The sequence below is a fragment of the Bombina bombina genome, chromosome 4, assembly GCF_027579735.1.
Source record: "Bombina bombina isolate aBomBom1 chromosome 4, aBomBom1.pri, whole genome shotgun sequence".
Taxonomy (NCBI): Eukaryota; Metazoa; Chordata; class Amphibia; order Anura; family Bombinatoridae; genus Bombina; species Bombina bombina.
This window is the reverse complement of record NC_069502.1, coordinates 521,753,775-521,780,051: the sequence shown is the minus strand read 5'-3', so window position 1 is coordinate 521,780,051 and position 26,277 is coordinate 521,753,775. Positions and strand designations below refer to the sequence as shown.

At 41.2% G+C, this 26,277-nt stretch overlaps 2 protein-coding genes across 3 annotated transcripts in view; one reads left to right on the top strand and one right to left on the bottom strand.

The window, feature by feature from the left end:
• Positions 1–26,277, top strand: part of CGAS (cyclic GMP-AMP synthase) — a 273,184-nt gene that overhangs the window by 127,061 nt on the left and 119,846 nt on the right. The window lies entirely within an intron of this gene.
• LOC128656507 (ADP-ribosylation factor-like protein 5B) lies at positions 21,273–22,299 on the bottom strand. Its single transcript, XM_053710436.1, has one exon. The coding sequence runs from the start codon at positions 22,184–22,186 to the stop codon at positions 21,647–21,649; it is 540 nt and encodes a 179-aa protein (XP_053566411.1). The 5' UTR covers positions 22,187–22,299; the 3' UTR covers positions 21,273–21,646.

Here is a 26,277-nt window from a genome sequence, read left to right as displayed (position 1 = left end):
GATTTTATTATTTTAAATCAGAGTAGGTTTGCTCTGATCTTTCCTAGGGTCTAGCCTTAGCCCACGTCAGTCTGTTCAGTAGGGCAGTGGTGGCTTTTAAGCAATTGGGAACTTGTGGGGTACAATCCCCTCTGCGTTTTCCCAAACAGTTTTGCTGCCCTATTCAGGTAGCCTGAGTAAGCTTACTCAGTCTTTCTTTTTTCCACAGGTCCATGTGAGGGGTGGCACCCTCTCAAACCAAGTAAGCTGTCCTTCTGCCGGACAGATGAACAGTCAGGTAAGTGCCAAGTATATTTCTCCAACATAGGTGTGTCCGGTCCACGGCGTCATCCTTACTTGTGGGATATTCTCTTCCCCAACAGGAAATGGCAAAGAGCCCAGCAAAGCTGGTCATATGATCCCTCCTAGGCTCCGCCTACCCCAGTCATTCTCTTTGCCGTTGCACAGGCAACATCTCCACGGAGATGGCTAAGAGTTTTTTGGTGTTTAAATGTAGTTTTTATTCTTCAATCAAGTGTTTGTTATTTTAAAATAGTGCTGGTATGTACTATTTACTCTGAAACAGAAAAGAGAAGAAGATTTCTGTTTGTAAGAGGAAGATGATTTTAGCAAACGTTACTAAAATCGATTGCTGTTTCCACACAGGACTGTTGAGATGAAGTAACTTCAGTTGGGGGAAGCAGTTGGCAGACTTTTCTGCCTGAGGTATGACTGGCCACATTTCTAACACGACTTGGTAATGCTGGAAGGCTGTCATTTTCCCTATGGGGACCGGTAAGCCATTTTCTTAGATTAAGTAAAAGAATAAAGGCTTTATAAGGGCTTAAAAAACTGGTAGACATTTTTTCTGGGCTAAAACGATTACTTTGCTAAGCATATTTGACAGATTATAGCTCTTTATAGTTATTATAATCTTGGGGATTGTTGTTAAAAAACGGCAGGCACTGTATGGACACCTTTTTCAGATGGGGGCCTTCTCTAGTCATAGGCAGAGCCTAATTTTCGCGCCACTAATGCGCAGTTGTTTTTGGAAGGCAAGGCATGCAGATGCATGTGTGAGGAGCTAAGATCCACTGAAAAAGCTTATAGAAGGCGTCATTTGGTATCGTATTCCCCTCTGGGCATGGTTGGGTCTCAGCAAAGCAGATTCCTGGGACTGTATAGGGGTTAAATGTAAAAACGGCTCCGGTTCCGTTATTTTAAGGGTTAAAGCTTTCACATTTGGTGTGCAATACTTTTAAGGCTTTAAGACACTGTGGTGAAATTTTGGTGAATTTTGAACAATTGCTTCATACTTTTTCGCATATTCAGTAATAAAGTGTGTTCTGTTTAAAATTTAAAGTGACAGTAACGGTTTTATTTTAAAACGTTTTTTGTGCTTTGTTGACAAGTTTAAGCCTGTTTAACATGTCTGAACCATCAGATAAACGATGTTCTATATGTATGAAAGCCAATGTGTCTCCCCATTTAAATATATGTGATAATTGTGACATGGTGTCCAAACAAAGTAGGGACAATGATGCCACAGATAATAATAGTGCCCAAGATGATTCTTCAGATGAGGGGAGTAAGCATGGTCACAAGAGGCCCCTAGTACATCTAGTGCGCCAATACTTATTACTATGCAACAATTAACGGCTGTTATGGATAATTCTATTGCAAATATTTTATCTAAAATGCCTACTTATCAAAGAAAGCGCGATTGCTCTGTTTTAAACACTGAAGAGCAAGAGGACGCTGATGATAACGTTTCTGACATACCCTCAAACCAATCTGAAGGGGCCAGGAGGGAGGTTTTGTCTGAGGGAGAAATTTCAGATTCAGGAAAAATTTCTCAACAAGCTGAACCTGATGTTGTAACATTTAAATTTAAATTAGAACATCTCCGCGCACTGCTTAAGGAGGTATTATCTACTCTGGATGATTGTGACAATTTGGTCATTCCAGAGAAATTATGTAAGATGGACAAGTTCCTAGAGGTTCCGGTGCCCCCCGATGTTTTTCCTATACCCAAGCGGGTGGCGGACATAGTAAACAAGGAATGGGAAAGGCCCGGCATACCTTTTGTTCCTCCCCCTATATTTAAGAAATGATTTCCTATAGTCGACCCCAGAAAGGACTTATGGCAGACAGTCCCTAAGGTCGAGGGGGCGGTCTCTACTCTAAACAAACGCACTACTATTCCCATAGAAGATAGTTGTGCTTTTAAAGATCCTATGGATAAAAAATTAGAGGGTTTGCTTAAAAAAATGTTTGTTCAGCAAGGTTACCTTCTTCAACCAATTTCATGCATTGTTCCTGTCACTACGGCAGCGTGTTTCTGGTTCGAAGAACTAGAAAAGTCGCTCAATAAAGAATCTTCGTATGAGGAGGTTATGGACAGAGTTCATGCACTCAAATTGGCTAACTCTTTTATTCTAGATGCCGCTTTGCAATTAGCGAGATTAGCGGCGAAAAATTCAGGGTTTGCTATCGTGGCGCGCAGAGCGCTCTGGCTAAAGTCTTGGTCAGCGGATGTGTCTTCCAAGACAAAATTGCTTAACATCCCTTTCAAGGGCAAAACACTGTTTGGTCCTGATTTGAAAGAGATTATTTCAGACATCTCCGGAGGAAAGGGCCACGCCCTTCCTCAGGATAGGTCTTTTAAGGCTAGAAATAAGCCTAATTTTCGTCCCTTTCGCAGAAACGGACCAGCCTCTACTTCTACATCCTCTAAGCAAGAGGGTAATACTTCTCAACCCAAACCAGCCTGGAGACCGATGCAAGGCTGGAACAAGGGTAAGCAGGCCAAGAAGCCTACCACTGCTACCAAAACAGCATGAAGGGATGGCCCCCGATCCGGGACCGGATCTGGTGGGGGGCAGACTTTCTCTCTTTGCTCAGGCCTGGGCAAGAGATGTTCAGGATCTTTGGGCACTAGAAATAGTCTCTCAAGGTTATCTCCTGGAATTCAAGGAACTACCCCCAAGGGGAAGGTTCCACAGGTCTCAATTATCTTCAAACCAAATAAAAAGACTGGCATTCTTACATTGTGTAGAAGACCTGTTAAAGATGGGAGTAATTCATCCAGTTCCAATAAGAGAACAAGGGATGGGGTTTTACTCCAACCTGTTCATAGTTCCCAAAAAAGAGGGAACATTCAGACCAATTCTAGATCTCAAGATCCTAAACAAATTTCTCAGGGTTCCATCGTTCAAAATGGAAACCATTCGAACGATCCTTCCTACCATCCAGGAAGGTCAATTTATGACCACGGTGGATTTAAAGGATGCGTACCTCCATATTCCTATCCACAAGGAACATCATCAGTTCCTAAGGTTCGCTTTTCTGGACAAGCATTACCAGTTTGTGGCACTTCCATTCGGATTAGCCACTGCTCCGAGAATTTTCACAAAGGTACTAGGGTCCCTTCTAGCGGTTCTAAGACCAAGGGGCATTGCAGTAGTACCGTACTTGGACGACATCCTGATTCAAGCGTCGTCTCTGTCAAAAGCAATGGCTCATACGGACATCGTCCTAGCCTTTCTCAGATCTCACGGATGGAAAGTGAACATAGAAAAAAGTTCTCGACTTGGGAACAATAATAGACTCCTTAGAAATGAGGATTTTTCTGACAGAGGTCAGAAAATCAAAACTTCTAAGCTCTTGTCAAGTTCTTCATTCTGTTCTTCGTCCTTCCATAGCGCAGTGCATGGAAGTAATAGGATTGATGGTTGCAGCAATGGACATAGTTCCTTTTGCACAAATTCATCTAAGACCATTACAACTGTGCATGCTCAGACAGTGGAATGGGGATTATACAGACTTGTCTCCGACGATTCAAGTAGATCAAAGGACCAGAGATTCACTCCGTTGGTGGCTAATCCTGGACAACCTGTCACAGGGAATGAGCTTCCGCAGACCAGAGTGGGTCATTGTCACGACCGACGCCAGTCTGGTGGGCTGGGGCGCGGTCTGGGAACCCCTGAAAGCTCAGGGTCTATGGTCTCGGGAAGAATCTCTTCTCCCGATAAACATTCTGGAACTGAGAGCGATATTCAATGCTCTCAAAGCTTGGCCTCATCTAGCAAAGGCCAAATTCATAAGGTTTCAATCAGACAACATGACGACAGTTGCATATATCAACCATCAGGGGGGAACAAGGAGTTCCCTGGCGATGGAAGAAGTGACCAAGATAATTCCATGGGCGGAGGATCACTCCTGCCACTTGTCTGCAATCCATATCCCAGGAGTGGAAAATTGGGAAGCGGATTTTCTGAGTCGTCAGACATTCCATCCGGGGGAGTGGGAACTCCACCCGGAAATCTTTGCCCAAATAACTCAATTATGGGGCATTCCAGACATGGATCTGATGGCGTCTCGTCAGAACTTCAAGGTTCCTTGTTACGGGTCCAGATCCAGGGATCCCAAGGCGACTCTAGTAGATGCACTAGTAGCACCTTGGACCTTCAACCTAGCTTATGTTTTCCCACCGTTTCCTCTGATTCCCAGGCTGGTAGCCAGGATCAACCAGGAGAGGGCTTCGGTGATCTTGATAGCTCCTGCGTGGCCACGCAGGACTTGGTATGCAGACCTGGTGAATATGTCATCGGCTCCACCATGGAAGCTACCTTTGAGACAGGACCTTCTTGTTCAAGGTCCATTCGAACATCCGAATCTGGTTTCTCTCCAACTGACTGCTTGGAGATTGAACGCTTGATTTTATCAAAGCGTGGGTTTTCAGATTCTGTAATAGATACTCTGATTCAGGCTAGAAAGCCTGTGACTAGAAGAATTTACCATAAGATATGGAAAAAATATATCTGTTGGTGTGAATCTAAAGGATTCCCATGGAACAAGATAAAAATTCCTAGGATTTTATCCTTTCTACAAGAGGGTTTGGAGAAGGGATTATCTGCAAGTTCTCTGAAGGGACAGATTTCTGCGTTATCTGTTTTACTTCACAAAAGGCTGGCAGCTGTGCCAGACGTTCAAGCGTTTGTTCAGGCTCTGGTTAGAATCAAGCCTGTTTACAGACCTTTGACTCCTCCCTGGAGTCTTAATCTAGTTCTTTCAGTTCTTCAAGGGGTTCCGTTTGAACCCTTACATTCCGTAGATATTAAGTTATTATCTTGGAAAGTTTTGTTTTTGGTTTCAATTTCTTCTGCTAGAAGAGTTTCTGAGTTATCTGCTCTGCAGTGTTCTCCGCCCTATCTGGTGTTCCATGCAGATAAGGTGGTTTTGCGTGCTAAGCCTGGTTTTCTTCCGAAAGTTGTTTCCAACAAGAATATTAACCAGGAGATAGTTGTACCTTCTTTGTGCCCGAATCCAGTTTCAAAGAAGGAATGTTTGTTACACAATTTGGACGTAGTCCGTGCTCTAAAATTCTATTTAGAGGCCACTAAAGATTTCAGACAAACTTCTTCTTTGTTTGTTGTTTATTCTGGTAAAAGGAGAGGTCAAAAAGCAACTTCTACCTCTCTTTCTTTTTGGCTTAAAAGCATTATCCGTTTGGCTTATGAGACTGCCGGACGGCAGCCTCCTGAAAGAATCACAGCTCACTCCACTAGGGCTGTGGCTTCCACATGGGCCTTCAAGAACGAGGCTTCTGTTGACCAGATATGTAAGGCAGCGACTTGGTCTTCACTGCACACTTTTGCCAAATTTTACAAATTTGATACTTTTGCTTCTTCAGAGGCTATTTTTGGGAGAAAGGTTTTGCAATCCGTGGTGTCTTCCATTTAGGTGACCTGATTTGCTCCCTCCCTTCATCCGTGTCCTAAAGCTTTGGTATTGGTTCCCACAAGTAAGGATGACGCCGTGGACCGGACACACCTATGTTGGAGAAAACAGAATTTATGCTTACCTGATAAATTACTTTCTCCAACGGTGTGTCCGGTCCACGGCCCGCCCTGGTTTTTTTAATCAGGTCTGATGAATTATTTTCTCTAACTACAGTCACCACGGTATCATATGGTTTCTCCTATGCATATTTCCTCCTGTACGTCGGTCGAATGACTGGGGTAGGCGGAGCCTAGGAGGGATCATATGACCAGCTTTGCTGGGCTCTTTGCCATTTCCTGTTGGGGAAGAGAATATCCCACAAGTAAGGATGACGCCGTGGACCGGACACACCGTTGGAGAAAGTAATTTATCAGGTAAGCATAAATTCTGTTTTTTTCTTTATTAAAAGGAATCTTTGGCACTTAAGCAGTTAATTCTGTAGGGTGACGTGTATCATTGACCCTATAGGGTTAATTACAAGGCATACAACAGGCACTGTGGACGATGGGGAATGTTTTACTTTTGGCTCAGTTTGTCCTTAGCACTGGTCGTTATTCAGTTCAGGACTTTAGGAGAGTGTGCCGTTTTTTTAATTTAAAATGTAGCAATAGTCATTCTTTTTTCTGTGTTTTGCGGTCTTAATGGCTGCTGGGACCGCCCCTGATTACGGAGAGGTGGTTTCCTTTGAAGTCGTCAGTCAGTTTGGCGCACTTCTGCCTGAGAAGGAAGATCCAACTTCCTGTGTACGGAGCGGATACGCAGTTGCGGCGGCTCTGCTCTAGTTTGATCTCAGCCGTTTATCTGCGGTGTACAGCATGACAAACGGATTGTTTACTTTTGAGTCTCCTTCTCTGTCGGCAGGACAGGTAGGCACCTCAGCAGGAAGCTGAGGTGTAGTGGGTGCATGGAGGGTTAAAGATTATATTGCTCTCTTAGCATTTTCATTGTGGATTAAATTTAATTTAAAGGGGCAGTAAAGTTTTTTTCCTATAAAAGTAAAATAAAAACTGTCCTACATGTGGTTTGTGTTTTTTTTTTAAATAACTTTTTATTGAGGTTAAAAAGCAATACAAAACAAAATAAGAGTTGCCACATAGACACATTTTTTGTCAATAAGGGATAATTACAGAAAGCACTGCAAATTTCAAGCTTGATGAAGTACACATCTTGAAAAGTTTGAGTTGAGAACATATTGTTTGTAAGCATCAAACGATCACATAAATATAATTTGCAATAAAGAATTCCCATCTTGTAATATTCTATTGGTGGCAAAATGAGACATACACAAACCTCGTTTTTCTATATGAGAAGAGGTATTTAACCCCTTTGCAAATATTAACTGTAGGATTAAGAGTATATTATCCCTTATTAGATAGTGGCCACTATTGGACCATACCAACTATTTGTCAGGCATACATAAGGGACATTTGAGGGGAAGGGGGAAAAAGGGGCCGCTTTTGGACCCTAGTACATTTTTTTTTTTTTTTAAAAAGCCAGTTAAGTGACTGCGTAACTGCATAGACTGGGCCCACCCTACCCTAAAGGGAGGGGTACTATTCTTACTACCGAGGAAACAGTTATCTATAACTCTTAGGCAGCATAAATAAATATGAGTATCATCACATATAAAGCATAGTGATATATTTGTACGACGGGTTACTATAGACTCTAGCCTCATGAAACTTCTATAAGGTAAGTTAAAGACATAGACACCACATGGTTTAGTTGTGATATTGCATCCAGAGTTATGTAGGGGTTAGTAGACTGCTAGTTACATTTCAGGTTAAGCTGAAGGGCTAAGGTGAGATGTAAGCCCCAAAGTTACATCAATAAAAGTTCTTGACACATAACAAGCCATAATTACCTTTACAGAAAGCTGGAATAGATATGCAGGCCTCCTATTATACAAACCATTAACTGACAAAGGAGAATATCTGTAGAGGCATATTTTAAGCTATTCTGTCTAAGCACTTTCTAGAGGCGATGAAAATATTTCCACTAATATGGTAAGTAACTGCTCAAGGTTATTGTGAAAAGAAATACTATCCTCTATAGTAAGGGATTATCATAATAAGGGAAATCTTAATATGAAAGAGGTCAAACTGTCTCAGTCATAGCCCACTCTCCATTTTATATCACATTGTATATATAAGTTATATCATAGAGTGTGTACTATGATAATTAGTATATGTTAGAGAAAAATGAGTAAAACACAAGAACTAGAATACAAAAATCCTAAAGTATATGCTAACATGTAAAATAACAAGAGATAAAGAGAGAACAAAACACAAAATGGAGTAGCAAAGAGCCTACCCCAGATATCAGCTTGGAGGGCATTATTAAAGGTATCCCAGCTAGACTGTGTGTCAAAATGTCACTGGACCTCTTGAAGCTTTAACCAGAATCCTAGACAAACCTCCTGAAAGGTAACATACATAGTTGTCTATCATGTATGTAGGAGCTCATCCGATACCAATTTTAACTCCACCAGATGTTAGGGGACAGTTTTTTCCCAGTATTGAGTGATCAAATAGGTATGTGAGCGGGGTCTGCCACGTCTTACCCCACAAGCAAATTCTTGAAGAAGTCCCATATGGAGGATCCGCACTTGCTGAAGCCTGGGGATCGCAAACTGAATCACTCCGTTGGATCTCTAAGCTGGCCGCCGGTGAGGACATTCTTCTTTGCATACCCGCTGCGTGTTTAACTTGACGAGTCCAGCAAAGCAGGGCCTGTACATGTCGTGGAGCCCAATTTCTAGTGCGAGTCTGTAAAGTTGCAATGGTTTCTTGCTCAATCGGCACACCGCGTTCTCCTCTTAATGATTGGGGAGCTGCTTTCGCAAACTTGGTTTCAGCTGACACGGGGATGTTGAAGTGCTTAGGGGACTTGTGTCTCTCAGATTCATTCTCGGAAATGCAAGAGGCTTGGTTAGTTCCAGTAGATGGGGGTTCATCGCTATTATGTGGCTTGCTACACGGGGGTATCACCCCAAATGCTAGGCATAACTGCTGTTCTAGGCTCTGAAACTGCTCAGCAATCATCTGCGCTAACCTCCGTTCCCATATAGTAAGCCGGTCACTGACCGGGACATCATTTTCGCCATGTGTGCCTTTTTCCCAGAGCATGGTTTCCTTCTGTGTGCTATCAGGCCCAGCCATCTTAGTTGAGGGTGGTTTTACAGTTCTGTATCCTATTACAGGATATTTTAACCCCAGAGTTTGGGGGGGGTAACTATGCGGCAGCCCCAGACCTATGCTTCTACCTCTCCACAGGCGTTGTTTCTAGAGATCCTCACAATACCTGAGCGTAGCCATTGCAGCCCAGGTATTCTCTGCGGTATCTGAGACGCTGTCTGCTTTTCCCTTGCTGCAGAGAAAGCACAAAAAAAGGACATTTTAAAGTCAGTGAGTAAAGTTGAGTAGTCCAGTTGGGGCTACTCAAAGTGCTTCTTCTCAGAAGTCTGAGGAGGAAGACACTTCGGTAGCATCTGAGGGTGAAATCTCAGATTCAGACAGTATAATTACTTCTTATGCTGAAGTTGTATCCTTCAGATTTAAGCTGGAACACCTCCGTCTGTTACTTAAAGAGGTTTTGGCTACTTTTGACGACTCCGATACGACTATTGTAGTCAACCCTAGGAAGTCTAGTAAACTAAACAAGTACTTTGATGTTCCCTCCGCGGTGGAGGTATTCCCTGTGCCAAACCGTGCTACAGAGATTATTGCACGGAGTGGGAGAGACCTGGAATTCCTTTTCCTACATCTCCAATTTTTAAGAAAATGTTTCCAATAGCTGACTCTATTAAGGAGTCTTGGCAGACGATTCCTAAGGTGGAAGGGGCGATCTCTACCTTGGCTAAGAGAACCACTATCCCTATAGAGGATAGCGGTTCTTTTAAGGATCCAATGGATAAGAAGTTGGAGGCATTGTTAAAGATGTATGTTCACCAGGGTCTCCAATGGCAGCCTGCGGTGTGTATTGGTACTGTCACCAGCGCGGCAGCTTACTGGTTTGATGCTTTATCTGATTCTATTCAGACAGATACTCCTCTTAAGGAGATCCAGGACAGGATTAAGGCTCTTAAGTTAGCCAATTCCTTTATCATGGATGCTTCCTTACAAGTCATTAAGCTGGGAGCAAAAATATCTGGTTTTGCGGTGCTAGCTCGCAGAGCCTTATGGTTGAAGTCCTGGTCTGCGGATGTTTCGTCCAAGTCCAAGCTCTTGGCGATTCCTGTAAGGGTAAGACCTTGTTTGGACCTGATTTGGCTGAAATAATTTCTGACATTACAGGTGGAAAGGGATCCTTTAGAGGTAAACCCTCCCCTCCTTTCTCCAAGCAGGAACAATCCAAGTCTTCCTGGAAGCCTAGTCAGTCTTGAAAAAAGGGGGAACAGTCTAAGAAGCCGGCAGCTGATTCCAAGTCAGCATCCGGGAGCAGATCCAGTAGGGGGAAGACTTTCTCAATTTGCTCAAGCCTGGATACAAGATGTTTTGGATCCCTGGGCGGTGGACATCGTATCCATGGGGTACAAAATAGAATTCAAGACTTTCCGTCCCAGAGGCAGGTTCCTCCTCTCAAGATTATCTGTAGACCAGATAAAGAGAGAGGTGTTCTTATATTGTGTCAAGGACCTTTCCACCCTGGGAGTAATAGATCCAGTTCCTCCACAGGAACAGGGTCTGGGATTTTACTCAAATCTGTTCTTGGATCCCAAAAAAGAGGGAACTTTCAGACCGATTCTAGACCTGAAGTGTCTAAACTATTCGTTCCATTCTTCCTTTGGTCCAAGAAGGTCAGTTCATGACAACAATAGACCTAAAGGATGCATACCTTCATGTTCCTATTCACAAGGATCATGACAAGTTTCTGAGATTTGCATTCTTGGACAATCATTTTCAGTTTGTGGCTCTTCCATTTGGCCTTGCCACAGCTCCCAGAATTTTTCAAAGGTTCTGGGGGCCCTATTGGCAGTGTTCCGGTCTTGGGGCATTGTAGTGGCGCCATATTTGGACAACATTCTGGTTCAGGCGCCACCTTTTCAACAAGCAAACTACCATACAGAGACCTTGTTGTCTTTTCTTCGCTCCCAACCTTGTTGTCTTTTCTTCGCTCCCACGGATGGAAGGTGAATCTGGGAAAAAGTTATTTGGTTCCAGCTACAAGGGTAGTGTTCTTGAGGACCATAATAGATTCTCTATCGATGAAAATATTTCTGACAGAGGTCAGAAAGTCCAAGATTTTCGACTCTTGACTTGCCTTTCAGTCCTCTCCTCGGCCGTCAGTTGCTCAATGTATGGAGGTAATTGGTCTGATGGTAGCCTCCATGGACATCATACCGTTCGCTTGGTTCAATCTCAGAGCTCTGCAGTTATGCATGCTAAGGCAATTTTAACAACTTTCCAATTTACTTCATTTTTCTTTGCTTCTTTGTATCCTTTGTTAAAGAGTAATCCAAGGTGAGCTCAGGAACGTGCACATGTGTTTAGCCCTCTAGAAGCAGTGTTTGCAACAGTGTTTATAGTAGTGTTATTCAATGTTTCATATGTACACTATGGTTATCAAGAGAACAAAAAAAAAAAAAAAAAACAATAATAAAGGTAAATTGGAAAGTTGTTTAAAACTGCATGCTCTATTGGAATCATTAAAGCTTTTTGGCGACCTGATCAAACTTTAAATCCCTGTTATTTTAAGGAGAACATAAAACCTCAGCAATTAATATTATGAGACTAAATCTTCTGGGTTTTTTTCTAACATTCAGTGTAGTGTTAAAGAAATAAGCAGAGCCACAGTTTAGATGGGTATACTGCTAAATCTCTCCCTGACCTAGTGACTACTGGAGAGGAGCAGTTTCTCTGTACTGTCTGGGTCATAGGAGATGGGGTATAAGGTGCTGATTTTTTTATTAAAATAAAGATTGTTTTTATTTTCTGAGTTCTCTGGTTTTCAAACCTTAGCTATGGAGGATTCTGATTCTTCCTCTAGTACTGAGAGTGATATCTGTGTATATTGTGAGGAGGCCTCGGTAAATCCGCCCTCGCTATTATGTTCCATATCACGTGATAAGGTGTTCTCCTCAAATAATGTTGTCATATTTGAAAGCACTGAGCCTTCCACCTCTGAGGAGTCCTCGTCCCATGAGGTGCGCTCCCTACAGTCATCTTTTTCTACACATGCAGCTTCCCCTTGCCTAATCCTCCATCTGGAGGGGGACTTTTTACACCAGGCGTTACTACTCAGTTTCATACGGTAGTGTCTGCGGCCTTTAATGCTTTACCTCGCACTGCTAAGCACAAGCGAAAGGTTAAATTGTGCACTCCTACCCAGGGGGCATCATGTAGTTTGTCGGTTATACCTGATCAGTTATCTGAGGATGCGGTTCTCTCTGAGGCTTCAGAGTTTAAACTTTCTGGGTTGGTGGCTGCTGCCTCTACTCCTCCGAAGGTGAAGGATCTAGATTTTAGATTTAGAGTAGATCGTCTATGCTTTAAACTAAAGGAAGTTTTGACTGTATTAGAGGTTCCTAGGCCCGAACGGCCAGTTGAACCTCTGAGTCCTAAATCAGATGGCAAACTTGATTAAGGGCGAGGGGGGCAGGATGGAGATCCTCTTCTCCTTCGTCTATTTTTAGCTTTCCCGGTTCCGGGTTCTATTGGAGGGTTGGTTCTTTCTTATCCCATCCCTACTTGGCTGACCTTATTTGTACACTTGCCAAATGTCTTACTATCCCGTTTGAGGACAGTTAGTCGTTCTTAGAGCTGCTGGATATAAGGATAGAAACTCTTTTTAATGAAGATGTTTCATCAAGGGATATTTATTTTTACTGGTGGCGTCTGTTGCCACATATGATGGAGCTTATTAGGGGGGTCTCCTCGATCGAGGTGGTGAGTGATTCCCTCTACAACTCCAGTAGGAATTACGGTCTTAGAGCTTATAATTCTTTTATCTATGATACAACACATCTTCCTGACCCTAAGCTAGGGCTTCAGGTTTTCTCTGTTCAGAGCCGCTCTGACAGATATGACTTCTGAGTCTAATTTATTTCCTCCTTACTTAAGGGAAATTTTTTTGTTCCATTAGTTCTGATAAAGTTAAACGTCAGAGACCTTCGCTCTGCAAGAGCAATCCATGAGTTCTCTGAAGCAGGCTTAGTCTTGGTATAAGTCCAAGCATGGTTCGTATAGGGGGCAGACTGTCGCTCCCTCCAGTCTCTTGACGCAGAAACGTGCAGGAACCATAGGTTCTAAGGGGTCATAGATTAGGATTAAGTCTCAGCCACCCAGGCGCAGATTCCTTTTCTAAGACCTGCCTTCCGGGCAGAAGAAAGGGAAGCCTTTCGGGGGTGTGTGCATGATTTGTCCTCCTTTGGAGTTTACTGTCCTGGTGCCCCTCGCTGAGAGTTTTGGGATCCTATTCAAACCATACAGTGGTCCCAAAGAAGGGGGAACTTCCGTCCAATTCTGGACCTAACATGCTTAATATTAGTTTATAATGTCTCCTCGCTCAAGATGGAGACAATAGCGTCTTTTTTCCCTCGGTTCAGGAGGGGCAGTTCATGACTACTATAGACTGAAGGAGGCTTTCCTTCACGTTCCAATCCTTAAGGAACATTCTGGTTCCTCAGGTTTGCATTACTGGACCAGCACTTCCAGTTCATTGATCATTAATTTGGTCTATCTACTGCTCCAGGAATTTTTACAAGAATTTGGAGTTTACCAGTAGCTCCTTTCTCTGACGAGATTCGGGTTCAGGTACCATTGTTTCGTCTGGCAGAAGACCATTCGGAATCTCTCCTCTGTCTTCTTCGATCCGATGGATGGAAGATACATTGAAACAGAATTTTCTTGTACTAGGCACCGGGATGGATTTCCTGGGTGCTATTTTAGTCTCCATAGACATGAGTATTTCTATCAGACCAGAGACATTACATGTTAGTTTCAACATGTCATGCTCTCCAGACCTCCTGAGGGCCGTATAGAGGTGTTTGGTCTCATAAGGGCTCGCATTGACATCTTTCCTTTGCCAGGTTCCATCTCAGGCCGTTGCAACAGTGTGGGCTGAGGCAGTGAAATGGCGAGCATCGAATCTGTCTCATCAGATTGTTTGGACATCCGGTCGAGAGCATCGCTCTCATGATGGTTTTATCCGGATCTACTGTCCTGAGGGACATCTTTCTCCAGACTATCCTGGGACGCAGTCTATCAGGATAAGGAGATGTTTGAGGTGCCAGTAAAGCACTGGGCCTGTGGAATCAGGAGGAAAGCTTCCTTCCGATTATCTTTTGGATATTCAGGCAAATCTACAATGCTCTGAAGGCTTGGCCCCTTCTGGATTCGTCCCAGTATGTCAAATTCCAATCAGATAAGATATCCTCGGTGGTTTAGATCAACCATCAAGGGGAATGAGAAGCTCCCTAGGATGAGGGAAATTTTTCGGATTCTGGAGTAAGTGGAGACCCACGTCTGTTTGCTGTCAGTGTTCCACATTCCGGGTGTGGACAACTGGGGGGCGGATTTTCTCAGTAGACAATCCTTTCATCCCGGAGAATGGTTTCTCCATCTGAGTTGTTTGCGGGGATTTGCATCCATTGGGGGACGCAGAAGATAGATCTCAGGATGTCCTGTCTCTTTACCAAGCTACACCAATATGGGTAGAGGTTCAGGATCCTCAGGCGGAGGGTCTTTTTGTTTATCAAAACTCTAGATTCTCTGAGGCTGGCTGTGTGGAGTTTGAACGTTTAGTCCTAGCCTAGAGAGGGTTTTTTGGGAGAGTCATGTTACTCTCATTCATGCTCGTAGGCCTGTTACGCGTCGCATCTTTCATCAGGTGTGGAGTGCTTCTTTTTCTGGTGTAAGAGCGTGGTTTATCCTGGTATAAAGTTAAGGCTGCCAGGATTCTTTCTTCGCCAGGATGGTCTGGAGAAGGGCCCTTTTCTGCCAGTTCCCAGAGGGGGCAGATTTCGGCCCTGTCTGTTTTGCTACACAGGAGGCTCGCTGAGCTTCTTGAGGTTTAGTCTTTTGTCGAGGCTCTGATTAGAATCAGACCTGTGTTTAGATCTTTGCTCCTCCTTGGAGTTTTAATTTTGTTATGTTTTTTTCAACGGGCTCTGTTTGAGTCTATGCATGCAGTGACATTAAGGGGTTGTCCTGGAAGGTTCTTCTTCTACTGGTTATTATCTCTGCACGCAGAGTACCTGAGATTGCTGTCTGGAAATATGAGTCCCTTATCTGGTGTTCCATCCTGATAAGGCTGTCCTACGTACCATAGAAGAGAGAAAGCGGTAGTGCCGCTCCAGAATTCTTACATGCAGGTGAAGATCCAGAGACACGCCATGGTGAGGGGAGTAAAAGGAAAATGCCGGCTGCTAGCAACAGTGAAGAAAGTCTTTTATTTATCCATTAAAACAGCAAACGGTTACAAAACACAAGATGGAGGGGCTCAGCTGTTCTTATGCATTTCACGCCCATAGGCGCTTACTCATAGAACCTGAGCACAGGTAAAAATGAAGCTATGTTTAAAGGCCCAGTATCCAATCAGATGCATTGCTAAAATGACGTGTGTCTGTAGTAAATGCATGTATAGAGTAAATACTCGTGGGTAAAGGGCCATACTTAAAGATAGCCACATCTAAAATCAAATTTGACATTTACATGCAGAGATGGTAAAAAAGATTGGCTAAAACCTAGGATACTTCATAAGAGTTTCTTAAGAATAGAGAAAAACAAATCAGATAACTGAATTACTTATGGCATTTAATACTTGCTAATCTACCCTACATGGAATAATTAATAAAATGTTAGATAATTCATAAGTTACTAAACAAAAAATATATATTCACAATTGATATTCATACACAATAAGCGGAACAATAAACATGCAACTTAATATATAAATAAATAAATAGATATATTCATCCATAAGTGCATGTGTGCAAGTATATATGTGAATCCATTATATTTGATAATATTTAAATTTTTTGAAGATAGTAACCTCACATCATTACTATTAGATTGCATATTGGCATGCAGAGCCAAATATGCTAATAATGATAATGATAAAAATAATAATAATAATAGTGGTTATAATTTTCATGATGTCACTCTACAAAATAACGCATGTCCCATTCGACTTCATTCCCTGTGGGGATTGTGTTTTCAATTTATAGATCCTGAAGAGTTCCTTCTTATCTAGGATCTTATTTAGATTCCCTCCCCTTAAGGTAATTTTAGCTATGTCTATGATTCTTACTTTAAGATTGGGGACATTAGTTAGGTGAAAGAGATTAAAATACCTGGCTACAGCCGAATCCTTGTTGAAATTTTTAACATCTCTCAAATGCTCCCTGGCATGTGATCTGAAATCTCTGGAAGATTGTCCCACATATTGAACCCCACACATATTACAATCCAATAAATAAATAAATAATATTCTTAGTAAGACATGTTGCATAGAATTCAATATGGAATATGTCTCCTGTGACGTGGCTAGCAAATGTACTGCCAAACTCCATATTCTCACAAGTAAGACAATTAGTTAGGTGTGCTCGGAAGTTGCCTTTGCCCCTAAGCCAGGTGCTTCTGGAAATTATATTGGAGTTAACCATACTTGGAGACAATTTTGTGGCCAAAGTGGGCGGTTACATGTTGCATGTTCTGGATGTTATGTATTTCCTACTCACCCACAATTATTTTATTTTTTATTCTGAATTTTATTTACAAAAGCAAGGCACAGCAAAATTTGCCCCCTCATTTATTTGTGGGTGAGTGGGAACATAAAAATATCTATAACAATAAAGGTGGTAGGGACTTCAGGCCGGACATACTCATGTACATGAGGTATATAGATGATTTGATCTTTATAGTGAGGGACACTTTCTTATTTGATGACTTCTTAAGTTATATTAATGATAATGACATCAACCTCAGGTTTACGGGAGAAATGTTCTCTGATGAGGTGAATTTTCTAGACTTAACTTTACTGGGTGATCCTATTACTGGAAGGATCATCTCTAAAATCTATTGAAAAGAGACAGCAGGGAACACCATCCTGCATGCCTCTTCTTGCCACCCCAAACACCTGGTTAATTCTATTCCAAGGGGGCAGTTTATTAGGTTAATGCGTTATGCCAACACTTTAGAAAACTATACCCAAGGAGCACAAGAGCTCATACAAAGGCTCAAGCTAAGAGGATATGATGAGACACTTTTACAAAATACTTTTGAGGAAATTAAATCATGGGAAGACAAGCCAAATAAATATTCCACAGCTGACAACAAAAAATACCTTAATGAACAAGATATAGTCTTTTCCACCGAATACTCAGTACATTACAATACTATTTGCAATATTATTAGGAAACACTTAAATGTTTTAAAGGGGGACGACACTTTACAACCATATGTAAAAAAATTCAGATTTGTCGCAAAGAAACTGCCCACTTTGGCCACAAAATTGTCTCCAAGTATGGTTAACTCCAATAAAATTTCCAGAAGCACCTGGCTTAGGGGCAAAGGCAACTTCAGAGCACACCTAACTAATTGTCTTACTTGTGAGAATATGGAGTTTGGCAGTACATTTGCTAGCCACGTCACAGGAGACATATTCCATATTGAATTCTATGCAACATGTCTTACTAAGAATATTATTTATTTATTGGATTGTAATATGTGTGGGGTTCAATATGTGGGACAATCTTCCAGAGATTTCAGATCACGTGCCAGGGAGCATTTGAGAGATGTTAAAAATTTCAACAAGGATTCGGCTGTAGCCAGGCATTTTAATCTCTTTCACCTAACTAATGTCCCTAATCTTAAAGTAAGAATCATAGACATAGCTAAAATACCCTTAAAGGACCAGTCAACACAGTAGATTTGCATAATCAACAAATGCAAGATAGCAAGACAATGCAATAGCACTTAGTCTGAACTTCAAATGAGTAGTAGATTTTTTTTCTGACAATTTTAAAAGTTATGTCTTTTTCCACTCCCCCTGTACCATGTGACAGCTATCAGCCATTCACAAATGCATACACGTACCATGTGACAGCCAACAGACACTCACAAATGCATACACACTTATTTCTCCAACATTGGTGTGTCCGGTCCACGGCGTCATCCATAACTTGTGGGAATATTCTCTTCCCCAACAGGAAATGGCAAAGAGCACAGCAAAAGCTGTCCATATAGTCCCTCCTAGACTCCGCCCACCCCAGTCATTCTCTTTGCCGTTGCACAGGCAGCATCTCTACGGAGATGGTGAAGAGTATGTGGTGTTTAGTTGTAGTTTTTTTATTCTACTATCAAGAGTTTGTTATTTTAAAATAGTGCTGGTATGTACTATTTACTCTGAAACAGAAAAGGATGAAGAGTTCTGTTTGTGAGAGGAGTATGATTTTAGCAGCAGTAACTAAAATCGTTTGCTGTTTCCACGTAGGACTGTTGAGATGAGATAACTTCAGTTGGGGGAAACAGTTAGCAGACTTCTCTGCTTAAGGTATGACTAGCCATATTTCTAACAAGACTGTGTAATGCTGGAAGGCTGTCATTTTTCCCCTCATGGGGACCGGTAAGCCATTTTCTTAGTCTCAAACAGAATAAAGGGCTTAATATGGGCTATAAAACTGGTAGACACTTTTATGGGCTAGATCGATGGCTTTATTTGGGCATTTTATACAGCTTGAGGTTGAAATTCACACTTTATAACTTTGGGGAACGTTATTTTCACGGCAGGCACTGGCTTAGACACCATTCCCAGTCAGGAAGGGCCTTCTTGTAGTAGGCAGAGCCTCATTTTCGCGCCTTTATTGCACAGTTACTTTTGAGAGCAGGACATGCAGCTGCATGTGTATGGGTCTGGAAGTAGTTGAAAAGATCCATAGAAGGCTTCATCTGGTATCGTATACCCCCTGGGTTTGGTAAAGTCGCAGCAAAGGCTGTAGCTGGGACTGTAGAGGGGTTAAAACTATAAACGGCTCCGGTTTTGTCATTTTAAGGGTTAAAGGTCTGAAATTTGGGGTACAATGCTTTGAATGCTTTAAGACACTGTGGTGAAAATTTGGTTAAAATTGAACAATTCCTTCATAGTTTTTCACATATTCAGTAAAAAAGTGTGCCCTGTTTAAAATTTAAAGAGACAGTAACGTTTTTATTTTAAAACGGTTTTTGTACTTTATTGACAAGTTTAAGCCTGTTTAACATGTCTGTGCCTTCAGATAAACTATGTTCTGTATGTATGGAAGCCAATGTGTCTCCCCCTTCAAAATTGTGTGATAATTGTGCTATAGCGTCCAAACAAAGTAAGGACAGTACTGCCACAGATAGTAAAGTTGCCCAAGATGATTCATCAGATGAAGGGAGTAGACATAGTTCTACATCATCTCCTTCTGTGTCTACACCAGTTTTGCCCACGCAGGAGGCCACCCGGAGATATTTGCCCAGTTGACTCAGTTGTGGGGCATTCCAGATATGGATCTGATGGCGTCTCGTCAGAACTTCAAGGTTCCTTGCTACGGGTCCAGATCCAGGGATCCCAAGGCGACTCTAGTGGATGCATTAGTAGCGCCTTGGGCCTTCAACCTAGCTTATGTGTTTCCACCGTTTCCTCTCATTCCCAGGCTGGTAGCCAGGATCAAACAGGAGAGGGGCTCAGTGATCTTGATAGCTCCTGCGTGGCCACGCAGGACTTGGTATGCAGACCTGGTGAATATGTCATCGGCTCCACCATGGAAGCTACCTTTGAGACAGGATCTTCTAGTACAGGGTCCATTCGAACATCCAAATCTAGTTTCTCTCCAGCTGACGGCTTGGAAATTGAACGCTTGATTTTATCTAAGCATGGGTTTTCGGATTCTGTGATAGATACTCTGGTACAAGCCAGAAAACCTGTAACTAGAAAAATTTACCATAAAATATAGAAAAGATATATCTGTTGGTGTGAATCCAAGGGATTCTCATGGAGTAAGATCAAAATTCCTAGGATCCTTTCCTTTCTCCAAGAAGGTTTGGATAAGGGATTATCAGCGAGTTCTCTAAAGGGACAGATTTCTGCTTTATCTGTCTTGTTACACAAACGACTGGCAGCTGTGCCAGATGTTCAAGCTTTTGTTCAGGCTTTGGTCAGGATCAAGCCTGTTTACAGACCTTTGACTCCTCCCTGGAGTCTGAATTTAGTTCTTTCAGTTCTTCAAGGGGTTCCGTTTGAACCTCTACATTCCGTAGATATCAAGATGTTATCTTGGAAAGTTCTGTTTTTGGTTGCTATTTCTTCTGCTAGAAGAGTTTCTGAGTTATCTGCTCTGCAGTGTAATCCGCCCTATCTGGTGTTCCATTCAGATAAGGTTGTTTTGCGTACTAAACCTGGTTTCCTTCCAAAGGTTGTTTCTAACAAGAATATTTTTTTTTTATTTTTTTTAATGAAAAAGCTGACCTATTATATTTTTCAAGTCAATAAACAAAATTACACTTAGAACCAATAAATGAGTAAGAGGTTTGAAAAGCTTCAGTTGGGTTATAAGCAACAATAGCTAAACTCTGGTAACTGAAGACCAATTAACAAAAATAAAATGTAACGGTTTAAAAGTTTAAGATTTAGCACCCAAATCGATTTGAGAAGCATCAGCAAATAAAAAAAAAAAACACAATTAAAACCAGAGGGCAGTTTCTAAACATTACAATGTGATGAAGTAAAAGCTAAGACTATAGTAAATATTAAAACAATTGGTCTATTACCTGCTACAAAGAGAATATATCCCTATAGATAATAAAGTTAGCAATCAGCCTATTAAAGTATACTGGAATAAAAGGTATAATGCAAAAAAAACAGAGGTGTAGTATATGCAGGGAACAGTCTTCTGAATGTCTTTAAATGAAAACAGACACTACTAAACCACTTGAGATCATTTAGAGGAAAAGCAGAGTAGGACAAGACCCCTGTGGGGAAGTAAAGTGCCCAAGCTTGTTGAGAGTGGAAGGACAAAATACAATTTGCTTTTTTGTGCTTTGTTTCTTGCCATACTTCCACACAGAAGGCAGACACTGCTTATAAACCCCATAGCCCTTTGTCTTCATAAAGGAGGTCAAAGGGTTTAAAAACGTATGAGAAACCCTTAAACTGTCTCCTCCAGGAATAGTCTATAAAGTAGTGCGAATGAAGGAAGTAAGAGGCTAGATCACTGGTTCTCAAACCTGCCCCGAAGCCTCCCCAACAGGCCAGGCCTTCAAGACTACCCTAGATGAGAGCAGGCAAAATAAAAATGTTCACTAATCAGCTGATTATGTCACCTGTGCTACAGTACAGATATCCACAAAATGTGGCCTGTTAGGGAGGTCCGAGGACAGGCCCGAAAACCAGAGGGCCAGATAGATCACCATTTAAAAACATCACATACAATAGTAAAATTATTACATGTATGAGATTTTAAGTTTCATTTTCTGAATTGAAATGCTGTACAAGAGCTTTAAATGCGAATTTACAAAAGGCATTTGACTTAATTAAACCGCGTATGGATTAACAGTACCCTTGTACCCTCTCTCTATTGCCCTATGTGACAGACAACAAAGACATTCCTAAAAATAAATTTAAAATATTGACCTAGGATTGAAAAAAACTGCTCTAAAAATATCAACAGTGTATGGGGATTGCTCAGATGCTCCAATTGTAAGTATGCAATTGATAAATCCATAAAACTTGTTCTTCAATGAGGTCTTCTGTGGTGCATTTGAAAATAGTTCTTTTCAGTATAGCTGCACTTGATTCAAGTGTGGCTCAGAGAGAGAGGTTTGTTTTTGTTATAAATTAAGCATGGTGATGCCTTAGTGTACACAAAAGGATTATAAACTCTTCAAGTTCACTGAATAAATAGAAGTTTTTTGTGTGGAAGAATTTATCTCACTCCAGTTCGGCAAGTCATCCACTCTAGGCCTTGGCACAGTCCCTCTCCTGTAAGGGCACAGCAGGACTGGATATGCCATGGATGATCCTTTATAGAACAAAGGGTGAGGTATTTAGAAATATCTGCTGCTGTCATGCACCCTTTCATGTCCTGCTTGTTTGCGTAGATAAGAACCGCTGCCTTCCGCAAGTCCTCATGAGCCAACATTCTGTAGAGTTCTTCTTTTGTGATTGACAGCCTCTCTCGGTCTGTGCTGTCGACAACCAGGATTATAAACTCTGTGTTTGAGTAATAAGTGTTCCATGACGATCGCAGCGACTCTTGTCCCCCGATATCCCACATTAGAAAATGAGTATTCTTAACAACTATTTCTTCCACATTGCTTCCTATTGTTGGAGATGTATGAACTACTTCATTCATTAAAAACTGATAAAGTATAGTGGTTTTTCCTGCATTGTCAAGTCCCACAATGATAACTTTGTGCTCTTGGTTGCAGAAGAAGTTCCAAAGCTTAGCAAAAATAAGGCCCATTATAGCAAAGGGGGTGGGGGAAACGCTCTATCTCGGTACAATCACATAGGTCGGTGGGGTCCGTGGATACATGGCAAGGCGCAGCTAGTCCAACTCCATCAAGCGTCGCCCTGAGACTCCTCTAACAAGAATATTAACCAGGAAATAGTTGTGCCTTCTTTGTGTCCGAATCCAGTTTTCAAAGAAGGAACGTTTGTTACACAATTTAGATGTAGTTCGTGCTTTGAAGTTCTATTTAGAAGCAACAAAGGATTTCAGACAAACGTCTTCTCTGTTTGTCGTTTATTCTGGCAAGAGGAGAGGTCAAAAAGCTACTGCTACCTCTCTTTCCTTTTGGCTGAAAAGCATCATCCGATTGGCTTATGAGACTGCCGGACGGCAGCCTCCCGAACGCATCACAGCTCACTCTACTAGGGCTGTGGCTTCCACATGGGCCTTCAAGAACGAGGCTTCTGTTGATCAGATATGTAAGGCAGCGACTTGGTCTTCCCTGCACACTTTTGCCAAATTCTACAAATTTGATACTTTTGCTTCTTCGGAGGCTATTTTTGGGAGAAAGGTTTTGCAAGCCGTGGTGCCTTCCGTTTAGGTAACCTGATTGGCTCCTTCCCTTCATCCGTGTCCTAAAGCTTTGGTATTGGTTCCCACAAGTTATGGATGACGCCGTGGACCGGACACACCAATGTTGGAGAAAACAGAATTTATGCTTACCTGATAAATTACTTTCTCCAACGGTGTGTCCGGTCCACGGCCCGCCCTGGTTTTTTAATCAGGTTTGATGAATTCTTTCTTTAACTACAGTCACCACGGCACCCTATAGTTTCTCCTGTTTTTTTATCCTGTCCGTCGGTCGAATGACTGGGGTGGGCGGAGCCTAGGAGGGACTATATGGACAGCTTTTGCTGTGCTCTTTGCCATTTCCTGTTGGGGAAGAGAATATTCCCACAAGTTATGGATGACGCCGTGGACCGGACACACCGTTGGAGAAAGTAATTTATCAGGTAAGCATAAATTCTGTTTCTTGCACATGCTCAGAAGGAGCTGGTGACTGAAAAAGTTTAAATATAAGAAGAATGTGCACATTTTGTTAATGGAAGTAAATTGGAAAGTTGTTTAAAATAGCATGCTCTATCTGAATAATGAAAGTTTAATTTTGATTGAGTGTCCCTTTAAGGGGAGGGAATCTAAATAAGATCCTAGATAAGAAGGAACTCTTCTGGATCTATAAGTTGAAAACACAATCCCCACAGGGCATGAATGTCGAATGGGACATGCGTTATTTTGTAGAGTGACATCATGAAAATTATAACCATTATTATTATTTTTATCATTATCATTATTAGCATATTTGTCTCTGCATGCCAATATGCAATCTAATAGAAATGATGTGAGGTTACTATCTTCAAAAAATTAAAATATTATCAAATATAATGGATTCACATATATACTTGCACACATGCACTTATGGATGAATATATCTATTTATTTATTTATTTATATATTAAGTTGCATGTTTATTGTTCCGCTTATTGTGTATGAATATCAATTGTGAATATATATATTTTTTGTTTAGTAACTTATGAATTATCTAACAATTTATTAATTATTCCATGTAGGGTAGATTAGCAAGTATTAAATGCCATAAGTAATTCAGTTATTTGATTTGTTTTTCTCTATGTTTAAGAAACTCTTATGAAGTATCCTAGGTTTTAGCCAATCTTTTTTACCATCTCTGCATGTAAATGTCAACTTTGATTTTAGATGTGGCTATCTTTAAGTATGGCCCTATACCCACGAGTATTTACTCTATACATGCATTTACTACAGACACACATCATTTTAACAATGCATCTGATTGGATACTGGGCCTTTAAACATAGCTTCGTTTTTACCTGTGCTCAGGTTCTATGAGTAAGCGCCTACGGGCATGAAACGCGTAAGAACAGCTGAGCCCCTCCATCTTGTGTTTTGTAACCGTTTGCTGTTTTAATGGATCAATAAAAGACTTTCTTCACTGTTGCTAGCAGCCGGCATTTTCCTTTTACTTCTGTCCTACGTACCAACTTAGGTTTTTCTTCCTAAGGTTGTGTCTGACTGCAACATTAACAAGAGATTGCGGTTCATTAATTGTGCGACATCCCTTCCTCGAAGGAACGTTTGTTTAATTTTTTGGACGTGGTTTGATTCTTGGAATTTTTTCTTTAGGCTACTAAGGAATTTTGACTGACTTCTTCCTTGTTTGTTGTCTATTCTGGAAGGAGAAGGCTTCTTTGTCTTCCTTGTCTTTTTGGTTATGTTTTGCTTCGGCTGAAGCAGGTTTCGGGAGATAGGTTTTGTAGGCTGTGGTGCCCTCGGAATAGGGTCCGCCTTTTTTTTAGCCCTCCTGTTTTCATTCAGTGACTCTGGAGCTTGGGTATAATTTTTCCACAAGTAAGGAATGAAGCCGTGGACTCTCCTTATATTAAGAAGGAAAACATAAATTATGCTTACCAGATAATTTCCTTTCCTTCTGTATAAGGAGAGTCCACGGCCCCAGCCCGTGTACTCCGATGGGCAGACCTAAATTTAGTTTTTTCTTTTCTGGCACCACTTATACCCTGATATTTCTCCTACTGTTACTTGTTCCCTCTGCAGAATGACTGGGGTGTGAGGGAAGTGGGAGGAGTATTTAAGCCTTTGGCTGAGGTGCCTTTGCCTCCTCCTGGCCAGGTTCAGTATTTCCCACAAGTAAGGAATGAAGCCGTGGACTCTCCTTATACAGAAGGAAAAGAAATGATCTGGTAAGCATAATTTATGTTTTCACAAAATGCCATCAGCAACCTTATGAGCATCTATATATTCAGTCCAATATATGCTACCTTAAACCCCTGTCCAAACTCCTCCAGCATAGTGTATATATATATATATATATATATATATATATATACATATAGACTATGCTCTATATATATATATATATATATATATATATATATATATATATCAGTGACGTGCAGTGGGGTCAGAGGCTGGTGAGGCACTAGATATGATACGCCGGAGAAACACATGTACAGAGGGCCGCAAGTACCCCCAACAGGGCAGGTTTAAATGATAGCTGAACCAGTGCACAGGTGACATAATCAGGTAATGGGTGAGAGCAAGTTAGTAACCACTGAGTTACTCATCAGCTGATTACTTCACCTGTGCACTGATTCAGCTATAATGAAAACCTGGCCTGTTGGGGGTACTTGAGGACCATTGTTGAGAAACACTGCACTAAAGTACCAGCTCATCGGAAATGTATTGATTACCTGGAGAATAAAGCACACATACTCTGCTCACTGACACCCACACACACTCTGCTCACATACCCACTCACACAATTCTGTGGCACAGTGCCAGTTACTAAGCAATTAGAATGATACACAATCTCTTCTCTACTCACTACTGTATTGTAAAAATAGAAATAATTTACCATACAAGTTTTACACAAAGGACAAGTTATCAATACTGCCAACACAGCTGCTGCACATCCCACTTAGGTATGCTCTTCAACAAAGGACACCAAAGGATACCAAAAGAATGAAGTACATAATAATAAAAGTAAAATATAAAGTTTTTTTTGTGCAATTTCTATCTGAGTGATGGAAATGTAATTATGACTTTCATGTTCCTTTCAAAAACTAATTTGATTTGCTGACATGGGGCCAGTAACAGTTCTCAAAATATAAATAACTAGAAAAGTCTATTAAAATAGCATGCTCTACCTCAATCATGAAAGTTTAATTTTAAATGTCTCCCTTTGACTATGTGTTTAACCAGTTACTTTACAGTGGCATTATTTCTAAAAACATTTAACTGCAATAATTACATATATTTTTTAAATGACTAGTTATCTCCTTTTTATTAATATAAACTTGTATAAAAGCAGCACATATTAAAAACACAATGCAACAGCTTTCAATTGATTTGTGAATTACAAGTTAACAGCAGTCTTTAAATAAATGGAGACACAGAGAAAAAGAAAAATAGATACTCCATCCATCATGACTGAACAGACATAACATATATGGAGTTTGTACCTAATTAAATGAAATAACCATAAAAAGGGA